The 12,000-nt window shown below is 46.7% G+C and overlaps 1 protein-coding gene across 3 annotated transcripts in view; it reads right to left on the bottom strand.

Annotated features, from left to right (window-relative positions):
- Positions 1-3,815: 3,815 nt before the first annotated feature.
- The window catches only part of LOC126985941 (uncharacterized), a 23,503-nt gene continuing 15,318 nt past the window's right edge, over positions 3,816-12,000 (bottom strand). For 2 of the 3 annotated variants that reach the window (XM_050841536.1, XM_050841538.1), the window contains 2 exons: positions 11,014-11,162; positions 3,816-9,117 (listed from right to left, as the gene is read on the bottom strand). In XM_050841536.1, the coding sequence (XP_050697493.1) occupies positions 8,989-9,117; positions 11,014-11,162 (278 nt within the window). In that variant the 3' untranslated portion in view covers positions 3,816-8,988. The remainder of the gene's footprint in view (positions 9,118-11,013; positions 11,163-12,000) is intronic. The other variant, XM_050841537.1, reaches the window with a different exon arrangement.

Here is a 12,000-nt window from a genome sequence, read left to right as displayed (position 1 = left end):
CCAGCTAGGGCTTTAATTATCACTTCCGTAGCGGATGAGCTCGAACTTTTCACTATTAAATTTCATGTTGTTAGTTGATGACCAGGTATATATTTTTTCCAAGTCCCTTTGTAGATTAATTGCATCTTCCCCTGTGCAGACGGTGTTGGAGATCCTGCATGGTGTCGTCTGCGAGTGATACTATATATGTTACCCTTGAGTACCCTTTTATTTTCTTTGCTTAACTTAGCTTAATCGATTTGGACTTTTTGCATTTACATTTTCTGCCCTTCTATATCTTTCCACTATAACAGTTTTCTTTTTATTCCAATTTCATTGCATGAGTTCTCCCAACAACTGGCTTCTAAAACCTATATTTCCGGTATGAATATGTCAGTTCAGTTAATTTTTGGTTATTCTAATGCCTTTCAACTAAATTTAACTGTAATATACTTGTTTCAATGCTATCAAAATAATATTCAAACCACTAATTAACCGTACCCATACATTAGTTATCGTATTCCTTGTCAAGTTCTTCGTTTCCCGCCAAATAAAAACAACACCGTCGCTGCCAAAACTAGCCCAAACACCCCCAGAAAAGTAGCCCAACACTGAGGGATGGACGAATTGGCTGATTTATAATTTATTGCGGGGAAAATATACACAAATAAGAAGGAAGGCACTCCTCGCCATAAAAGCATATCAGGCAGTAGGAAAAGTGCAGGCTAATGGTGTTACAATTATTAATGGGTGCCAGGACTAGCCCAAACCCGCTGGACTAGCCCAAACCCGCCGGATACCCAATACGTTCCATTGGACCGTATTGGCTATCCGGCGGCGACTCTGAGACAAGTACTTTTTTATTTATTTATTTATTTATTTTTACATTGCGGCCTATTGCGCCGGTAGGCTTCTTCCCGGTGGATCCTGATGGTCGGTCCAAGGCTTCTTTCCGGTGGGTCCTGATGGTCGGCCCAGCCCGTTCTGGCGCAGGCGAGTATTTATAGTGGCGCCATCTTGCATTGACTGTTTTGACTTAACTCTGTTCCTTTTTACTATTTCGGAAAAAAAATAATACCGGCTGTCGTTTGAAGCCAAATGTCCAAACGTGGTACCTGCTGGTAGAAAAAAAAAGTATTTACCCTTTGCTGGGATCAGTCTTGCCTGTAATATTTACCTCTGACAAAATGAGCACTGCAGAGTCGGGATGAAGCAGACGGCCGCCAGTTTTCCCTCCTCACAGCTGCAATCGACGTCCCCCGCTCTTCTGGATTCGCTGGAAATCTATAAAATGACACAGCATCTCTCCCGTGTCGGTTAGAACATCCAACCGCACAGCATACGTATCCCATGACGAACACACAGATCGAGCACTTGTTTAGCCGCCACCAAGGTTTGCTTTGATAAGTGACCACCACTTACCACTGACCACCAAGATGGCCGTGCAGGCCCGCGCTACCCCCGCACCCCCACTGATGAAGTCAGCTGGAAAACCTCTATATGTTGAACTCTGGGCTATGATCTGGGCTGAGTGAAGGGTAAGTCTAGCATTCCAGAAAAGTTATACATGTTAAAAGTTGAGCTTCTAAACTTGGCCTTAAGGAAATGGTTAAAAAAAATATGACTTAGTGGGTGGAGTGTGCAGTATTGCTATCATGTAGAATCCTTTTATTTTCTGTAGTGTTTGTGCAGAGAAAATTTCATGTGCTGTTATTTTTGTCTTGTAATCTCTCTCCCCCTTAAGTCCAGCAGTCAGGTGCACGTGGCTTCTGTGGGGATGCTCCATGCCTGTCTGTCTGTCTCTCCTCGCCTGATATTTTAAACGTGGTAAAATTCTTCATCAACACTAAGCTGGCTGATTTGTCTTTTTTTGACCTGTTTTGGGAAAATTCTAGTGTTTGCCCATACTCCTCCCTCCCCCCCATACAAGCCTGGGGACCTGGGGAACACGGGGTTTCGGGTGGGGAACAGGAAATCCGTCGCAATTGCGTATTTTTTTAGTGTGTGTGTGTGTGTGTGGGGGGGGATAAAAACTCCCTAGATCTAGAGAAATTCCCTAAATTTAGGGATTTTCCCTCCCACCACCACTAAAATAAGCGTTTGCGACAAATTTAGTGTTACCCATACGGAAACCACGCACTCACTGGATCCCCAAGCTTGTTTTGGGAGGGAAGCGTAGTGAACCCACCAAACGATGCTCACCTCACCATCTAGCGTGGCGCCGGAGGCCATCTGCGCTCACATAAACCGCCTACACCACACTCATGCCCTCTCTCTCTAGTAGGTTGTCACCTCATTGCAAGGTTTCTGTCCTCCAAGTAGAGTCCGTGGCACCAAACACAGTGTATCTTCATTGTTTATCACTGACAGAAGCAAAGCCACCGGCTAGCCGTGATCCATCCAACGCTTCGTCTTAAACAGTACTGCGGGTTCTAGAGCAGTGAAGGCTCTGGAACCTCCTGCCCGAGCTGTTCGAACACGAGAATCCTGACTGACCGCATTTTGAATCTGCTTCACGGGTTCGTATTCCCAGTATACAAGGTGATTGTGGATATTGACTCCGTGCCTCCAGAATACGATAATACGCCTCCATATATCATAGTTGAAAACAAAATACTTAGAAGTAAATAAGAAGCCGAATTAATCCCCTTCCCCCAACGATCTTGGGGGACCCGCGGGAAGTCGGGGTATTTGGGTGGGAGCATATTTAAACTACTCCAACCGAACTTTACGACCTGCTAACGGGGGAGGCTTTGCCCCCCTCAACCCCCCTGCTAACCAAGGGGGGGCCTGGACCTCCCCCCCCTTAAAGTACCCCAACCAAACTTTACGACCTAACAACTAACTGAGGGACATTGAACACAAGTAACCTAAGTTCGAACCTGCGTCACGCGTACCAGTAAGTAAATACAAAGTCGTATATGACGGTTGCAAGATTCCTATGACGTAAATTACTTACCGTTTAGATGCTTCATTATGATCTTAATACTGTAACGGGGGGCTTCGCCCCCCTCGAGCCCCCCTTTGGTATGGAGAGTGAGTGAAATTGCGTGGTTTCCGTACGTTGTAAAAAAAAACGGAATGTATGAAATTTCCCTACATCTTGGGTATTTTTCAACCCCCCCACAACTCAAAAACTATGCATTTGCAACGCATTTCATGTTTACCACCGCATTCCCTGCAGTCTCAATGGCCCTCAAGCCAATTTTGGTTGCGAGGGGTGAGTATGGGCAAACACTAGAATAATACCCCTGTTTTTCTGTGTGGTTACTTGGTTTTGTTTTCTATCTCACTTTTTATGACTGAGTTTGTGTTATGATGAGTTGACTTTGTGAAAACTCAACACTGCCTAACTCCGTCCCAAAAGTGGATTTTAAAAGCCACACTAGCCACGGAACTTTTGATAAATAGTAAAGAAAATAAGTTATTAGAGAGAGAGAGAGAGAGAGAGAGAGAGAGAGAGAGAGAGAGAGAGAGACGTATTATAAGTTGAATTTGAGAAGTTTCGGGTCTCTACAGAGTTCGGAATGAATAGTTCTGTAGGCACCCGAAACTTCTTGGATTTGACTTGTAACACAGCCCAGGAGAGAGAGAGCGATGGAAAAATGGTATTAAAAACACAAACTTGCCATAAGACTTAATGAATCCTAATACCAGAGGTTCAAAGAGTCTGTGGGAGGCAGGCGAGGGTTGTCGTGGTGGTGAGGTGTGTTGGTTTGCAGTTGTGGCCATGAATAAGTTCATCATTTTGGATAAATTATTTATATTCTCAATAATTTTTCTATAAATGTGCTGCTGAAAGCTATGTACATGTGTTTTCAAAGACTTGGAAGACAATAGGTACAACAATTTATTACAAAGACACTGGCATCACACAATGTAAGTACAGTTTGTGGGTTCATGATACACAAAGGTGGTGGTATACACACATATACACTGATACACACACACAAACACACACACACACACACACACAGAGTCTGAGCTTGACAGTCAAGGCACACACAGTCTGTGTTTCCTGAGGTCAAACACTCACAGACCACAGTATGATATGTTGTCATGTTGGGACTAGTCATGGACCGTCATATGAAGACATTCCCGTCACTGCTACAACAGACAGTCCGTCAACCTCACCAGACAGTCTGTTATATCCTGCAGGACACCTCACTGCTAAGCCTTGGCAGTGCTGCCACACTTGTGCAAAACATGGGGTCAGAATCCTGCAGAAGACATCCATGAGGAAAAACAGGTCACAAAGCTAGGGGTGGCAGTGTTAAGAGACAGTGTGGAACAGGCGAAGTGGCTGCAGAAGGAGCAGATGGGACAAAGACATTTTTTTCTAGTCTGCACTGGGAAAGGCAAGCCAGGTGACACATCCAGGCTAGGATATAAGTTGCAAAGGAAAAGCAACCCTCAGCACACCAAATACATGGTTGCTCTTCCATAGCGTCTTGTTTCTTGTTCTTCCTGCAATGTGTATCCTGACTTTCCCAGTGCAAACTAGAAAGAAAATGTCTGTCCCTTTCGCTCCTTCTCCTCCGGACGCCTCAGGTGTGTGTGTGTTCAGCTCAGAGACGAGGTAAAGATGCACTCCATACTGTGTGTAGGAGTGTGTGTTCGCCACCTCTCAAGTTCACTCCTCAACCCTCATCATCTCCTCCAGTATCTCTCAGCCAGTACCTTCTCAGTGACTTTCATGCACCCTTCACAAACTTGCTAACTTGCCTATATATTAAGCTTGGTCCACTTTTTTATATGTTTTCTCTTGTATATTCCTCAACCCTCATCAGTCCCTCCAACATCTCCCAGCCAATACATGACCTTCTATGTGGCTTTCACGCACCCTCCAGAAAATTGCTACTTTGCTTATGTATTAAACTTGGTCCACTTTTTTATATGTTTTCTCTTGTATCTTCTCCAACCCTCACCAGCCCTTCTAAAATCTCCCAGACAGTTTGACTTTCACACACACACCTTCCTCACAGACTTGCTACCTTGCCTATACGTATATTAGACTTGGTCCACTTTTTGATATGTTTTGAGTAGCTTGTCTTCAGCACACACACACACACACACACCCATCACTCAAGCTACCCAGCCTGCCTCAGTAATACAAGTGTCCTCAGTGCCTCCACAGTGAGCAAAGGATGATGACTGTGCTTGGAATAATATGTGGGATGCTGAACCAATATGTAGAGCTTGAGGCATCACCCAACTATAGCACTGCCAGCATATTCAACCACTCCTCAAGCTGACATTCTATAACCTCTGCCATAGTGTTGCTTCCCTTGCTATCACATTGTTTTTTCTTGTTACTCTATCTTCTGAACATGCTAATTACATGCCTCCACCCGTCCCATGGCCTCGCTGCATAAGACTTTCTACTCAAGCCCGTTTATGTGCTGACCAACTCCCTAATGCAAGACTTAAGCAGTATCTTCACTCTCTCATCCCTTTCACTGGTAAACTTTCAGACACTTTTCCTACTTTATCTTTCCCTTGTATCTTCACTCTCTCATCCCTTTCACTGGTAAACTTTCAGACACTTTTCCTACTTTATCTTTCCCTTGTATCTTCACTCTTTCATCCTATTCACTGGTAAACACTCGAGCAGTCTTCCCACTATATTTTCCTTCCTTTCAAGAGGGGAGTGACACACCTTGCGAAGTTAATCTAGTCAGTGTCCTGCAGCTTTTTCTCTCCTATTTACATTGGTGTCCTTTTTTCACTAATTTTGCTTTGTCTTTGTCCTGTCTCCTTTACCCTAAGAAAAATATTGTTCACCGTTCTGATCCCATGTTTTGAGCAAGTGCTGGGACGCCTCCACAGCCCATGGCCCACACCTCACGCCTCAGCAGGGTCAGCCAAGGGACCAGTCTAAGCTACAAACATAGTGCTGGGCTGAGCTGGGTGGCACAGTGACAGTATTGAAAGTGCACAGCAGCAGAGGCGGAATGCAGCAGGGAAAAACAGGGCAAAGCGCAGCACACCAGAGTACAACACCGGACCTGAATAGCTGTTGGGTGCAGTGGGCAGACTCCTCCTCTCATCCTGCAATGCTTTATAGGATGAACACTTCCCTTTGACGGTGTGGGTGGTTCCAAGGGCGTGTTCTTAAATATTTCACGGCCCAAGCACACACATTTGACAAGGCTTTCGTAGGAGTTTTGGGCACTCCCAGGGGTAGTTTTGTGACCCCAATGGTAGTTTGACCCTTCTTCTGTATACTACCATGAATGTCAAAAAACACTCATTACAGTCCGACTGATCTTATCGGCCTTTGCAAACAGTTGATGCGAGAGCTGGAAGCGTCTGAAAATACCGACCCGGATGCGACAGAAAGGTGTGCTGTATATTTTCATGTAAAAGTCGATCTCACGTCAACCTTTTGGCTATGACATGTTCTGTTGGGGAAGGTTCAGCCCCCAAGACAAGTAGTGTTTATGTATAACCGGCTTCCCTAAACTTGCCTGTTATAAATAATCCAAGTAGCTTGACTTTTACATGAGGATTTACAGTGTGTAGGTGAAGAGGTCACAGGGCAGCAGAAGAGTCAAGCAAAGTCCTGTAGAGTTTCCATTGAAGAATAAAATATATTGCACGGCCCTCCTGGCACGGTGCAGCCTCCTCACTGGTAGAGGTTGGTCAAGGAGAAGATATAGTGCTCTGTGTGTTGTACTGAGTCTGACTGACAAGTAGGAGGTGGTGAGCTGGCAAATCCCAGAGGCAGAAGACAACTGTTGGGAAGGAACATGAAGAACAGGAACACATGAGACTGTGAGCCAACACCGGGATGGGGTGCGACACACACTGAATGTCCTGTTGGTGACTGAAGCAACCTTTAAGTCTGGCAAGTCATGTGTGTGGAAGTGACAAGATGGACTGGTGGAGTGGTAGAGCGGCAGTGTTAGGGGAAGAATAGTATTGGAAAGGTGCAAAACAGAGTCAAGGTCACGTCTGTGTCAGTGGAATGGTCTGCACAAACAGCAAACACACTTGCGTATGTTTGCCGGAAATAATGTGTACATATTATAATCCAACATCAGCAAGCAAATTAAAAACAAATGGTTTGAGGTATTCTTATTAAATTCTGTAATACTAAATGAACCAAACCTTTGCAGGCCAAGCCCAGCGCTAGCAGAGAGCTTATGCTTTGTTCTCACCCTCACATATGGGCTGCCAAACACATGCATGCTTGCCCAGACACACGCACACACACACACACACACACACAAAGCTCTGTAAGCCTAGTGAGCCACCTTAAGGCATGCCTAACTCACACAAACACAGGCAGCAGTGACCCAGGGTATGTACAGGGGGCAGGCTGGGGCAGGGCACCAACAGTATTGCTGCGTTGTGTGTGTCTCGGAGCGGTTATTGATCCATCCAGCGTTAAAAGTGTTTCTTGGACTGAGCAGGGAAGGCGAGGGGGTGACAGGGAACCACAATGAGCAGCGGACCACTGCTAGGGGACACAGCGAGGAGACAGAAGGTGTTGTGAGCACAGGGAGCCAGCGGCCGGTGGCAGGGGGCAGCCACGGCCGGGCCTCAGTAGGGGCTGACCTCACAGCAGGCCCAGCGGCTGACAGCAAGGGTCAGCCATAGTTGGGCTTCAGTAGGTACTGCATGGGGGCTGACCTAACAGCAGGCCCAGCAGCTGACATCAAGGGTTTATGTCAGGGTGACCATTAGTAGGTGCTGCTTTAGGGCTGACCACGCAGCAGGCCCAGCAGCTGACAGCAAGGGTTTGTGTCATGGCTGGACATCAGTAGGTTCTGTTGGAGGCTGACCTCACGGTGAGCCCAGCGCTGACATCAAGGGTTTGTGTCGGGCTGGGCAGTAAGAGTTGGTTTGGGGTCTGGCCTCAGTGATGGCTCATGGCCATCACCACCATGAGCAGCAGCACCAGCAGCAGTCTGCCATTACGGCCTGGGGCCAGGGCCGCAGCCACTCTCCACCATCAGTATAAAATTGCTGACAACTGTTGCTCTTCGTTGTTTCTTGTGAGTGGAGCTGAAAGAGTCTGCATGTGGTGTTGGTGAGCCTGCAGGCGAGCGCCATGCCAGGGTGGCCAACATGCCTGCACTGCCACTGCTAAGCCTTGGCAGGGGGTAGTAAGCATGGACACCTCTAAACACCCTGCAGGAATACTGACAGATACTTACAAAAGTGTAGGCTATACTTACCATAAAAGCTTTCTTGAAGGAGGCTGAGGACAGCATCCTTCAAGGGTCTACAACTTACAGCCAGAACACTACTTGCTTTAAAAGTAACAGTAAGAGGCATGCATCCTAGCAACACATGTAGCAGTGGCAGCAGCAGCAGCAGCAGCTCAGCCAAACAGCCAGCAACACAGGAGCAGAGCAGGGTGCAGCACACACGCCTCACCAGTGCTTAGAGTGCCACAGGAAGACTAACCCTAGTCAGCCCCTAACACACACACACACACACACACACACATAACAGGTTCTTGTACACCCAGCCTTCAGGGCACCACAACCACCACCACCACCACTGCTGCCTCTGGTGCTGCTCCTTGGCATCCTCTACACTCCACACCTATAACACTCCACTCTGGCTTTCAGTTTGTTTCCCTGGCCTGACACACCTGGCACCAAAGAGCCAACCATTCCCTGCAGGCTGGGTGCAGTGTAGCTCTGGCATGCTGGCTGCCTGGCACTCTGGGATGGCCCTGCTGCCCTGTGGCTCCTGGTGGCTGTGACGGAGTGCCCACAGTGACCGTACATCCTTGTGCTGTGGGTTTTTCTGTTATTGTCTGTCTGTGGCATCCTAAGCCTGTATTCCTAAACGTATCGGCACCTCACTTTGCCTCTTTGAAAAGCCTCTCGTAGAAGTTGCTGGGCCTTCCGTGGACTGTTTTGTGATCCCAGTAACAGTTTAACACTTCTACACCTTCAACGGGAGAGGTCACCCATGAAGACCCGGTTAATCTTCTCCGTGGCCTTAAAAACAGTCGTAATGGGAGGCCGATGCATTTAAAAATCGGCCCTAGAATCGGTCCTTGGGCAGCGTGGACATCTCAGACTCGTGCAGGAACTGTATGTCGTGGAGGTCCATCAGCTTCTCGTGGTCCTTGATGTGGGCGTAGTTGGCGGCCAGACACACCAGATAGTGCACCTGTAGGCACACAGGGGGAGGCTTTATGCTGTGTGTGTGGGTGTGTGTGTGTGTGTGTGTGTATTTACCTATTTGTGGTTTACAGGTTCAGATAGTCCTGTCTCCTTGTCTATATTTGTCCAACTTCTGTGTGTGAGTGTGTGTATATACCTATTTGTAGTCTACAGGGCCCGAGCTAAGCTCTAATAGTCCCGTCTCCATATCTACTTTCATCCAGCCTTTCCTTCATTTGTTGGACACTGTTCGCCTCCACCACCTCTTCCTGCAAGCTGTTCCATGTGTTAACACTTCTATGTGGAAAACTATACCTTTTCAAGTCACTGAAACAGGTTCCTTTATTAAATTTCTTCCCATGTCCTCTCAGCCCCTGCGTTCTCGCAGTTAAGAAGAGATCATCCTTATCCACCTCATCAAACTTATTTCCCAACTTATACATCGTGATCTGATCACCTCTCTCCCTTCTTTGTTCCAGCGTCGTCAAGTCCATCTCCTTCAATCTGTCTTCATACGTCATATTCGAGAGTTCTGGAACCGTTTTAGTTGCAATTTTCTGTATTCTTTCCAACTTTCTGATATCCTTCTTTTTGTGAGGCGACCACACAACTGCAGCATATTCAAGTTTTGATCTTATCATTGTTGTTATTATTGTCTTCATCATTTCTTTGTCCATATAATGAAATAATACCCTTATATTTTGCATCATCTTGTAGGTTTCTCCAAACAGCTTATTTATATGCTTCTCTGCGACAACGAGGTCACAACTCCTTGCCTTACGTCGCGTACCTACTCACTGCTAGGTGAACAGGGACTACACGTGAAAGAAGATAAACCCAACCTAACTTAACCCGGCTGGGGAATCGAACCCCGGTCCTTCTGATTGTGAGGCAGACGCTCTATCCACTGAGCTACCGAGCCGTGTGTGTGTGTGTGTGTGTGTGTGTGTGTGTTTACCTATTTGTAGTTTACAGGGCCCGAGCTAAGCTCTAATAGTCCTGTCTCCATATCTACATTCATCCAGCCTTTCCTTCATTTGTTGGACACTGCTCGCCTCCACCACCTCTTCCCGCAAGCTGTTCCATGTGTTAACACTTCTATGTGGAAAACTATACTTTTTCAAGTCACTGAAACAGGTTCCTTTATTAAGTTTCTTTCCATGTCCTCTCAGTCCCTGCGTTCTCGCAGTAGAGAAGAGATCATCTCTATCCACCTCATCAAACTTATTTACCAACTTATACAGCGTGATCAGATCTCCTCTCTCCCTTCTTTGTTCCAGTGTCATCAAGTCCATCTCCTTCAATCTGTCTTCATACGTCATATTCGAGAGTTCTGGGACCATTTTAGTTGCAATTCTCTGTATTCTTTCCAGCTTTCTGATATCCTTCTTTTTGTGAGGCGACCACACAACTGCAGCATATTCAAGCTTTGGTCTTATCATTGTTATTATTATTGTCTTCATAATTTCTTTGTCTATATAATGGATTGCTACCCTTATGTTTTGCATCATCCTGTATGTACTCATCCTTGTTTATGTTTTTCTGGGGATAGTGTGTGTGTGTGTGTGTGTGTGTGTGTGTGTGTGTGTGTGTGTGTGTGTGTGTGTGTAAAGAAAGTCAGTCTTACAATGTTACTGACAGTGGTGTATGGCTCCAAATGGTATAAAAATCTGTTTAGACACACAAGTTAACACTAATAAAATTCATGCTATTTGATATTTGCTTGAGAATCTTCATTTTGCCTAGAGTTCAGTTTATTGTGTTCTGCGGCCAGTGTGTGCTATTTGAGACCTGCCTGCCCCACTACATCACTGCATTTAGTTAGTGTGTTGCTGGCACTCATCACCCACTCTGCTGTTTGGTCCCTCACTGCCATACACACTGACACCCCTTGCATACTCACCAGAGAGAGGATGACCAGGAAGGCAGATGCTGTGGCCATAAGAAACATAATCTCCGCGTTGTAGACAAACTCCCTACAAAATAGCTTTCTCTTGCCCCCAGAGCACACGCGCTTCTCCTCCTCGATGGTGCTGCGAGGAAACAAAAAACCTGCAAGAAGACAACCACCCTGACCACCGTGCTCCCTGCAGGCTGCCACACACTGTAAGTCACCTGCCACACACACTGCCGCAGAGTGTGCAGATCATTGGCTGGCTGACAGACCTGGGCTCCACTCTATGCCCTGATCTCTTTGCTTCACTGCACTCCCCACTTTCTCCTCCTCTCTCATTGCCTTCACTTTTATTTTCTCTTTCTCGGCATCTCAGGTGTTTGGGGGCTGCTGGACAGGCAGCATATGGTGTCTGCACTCCTCCCTCTCTACCTGTCTCATCTCTTAATTTAATGAATAATAATGTTTTGCTCTGAGCCATCCTTGTCACTCAAAAACTACAGCGTATGGAACTGTGAAGAAATTGGTGGGGGTGGAGGCTGTCCTCCTTGTTGGCACACACAGTGCTGCACCACCAACACATCCCCTTGGCTCCACCCACACATTCCCCAACTCCTTCAAGGCATAATGCTTCTGGTCCTCCAGGCACCCCATACCCTTAGATAACAGTATCATATACCAGTGGGTTTTCACATATTCAAGGCCCCTTTTTATTATATAAAGAAACACCTGTACCTTGGTCTTGGCCCACGAGACCTGGAGCCCCAAGCGCCTCACCTCCTAGTGCAGTGCCTTGAGAGCCATCACACTCACAGAGACTATAGTGGCAGAGCCTGCGGTATGGGGAGGCTTGTGTCACTTGATAGGCTGCCTCAGACTCCCCTTTTCAGCTCATAAGAACATAAGAACATAGGGAAACTGCAAGAGGCCGGGTGGCCTACACAGGGCAGCAATACAGTCAGGTATGAGCAGAAAACAGTGATGGAGCTTACTGAG

Source organism: Eriocheir sinensis, chromosome 60 (assembly GCF_024679095.1).
Source record: "Eriocheir sinensis breed Jianghai 21 chromosome 60, ASM2467909v1, whole genome shotgun sequence".
NCBI lineage: Eukaryota > Metazoa > Arthropoda > Malacostraca > Decapoda > Varunidae > Eriocheir > Eriocheir sinensis.
The sequence above is the reverse complement of the archived record's forward strand: the minus strand, read 5'-3'. Positions and strand labels throughout refer to the sequence as shown.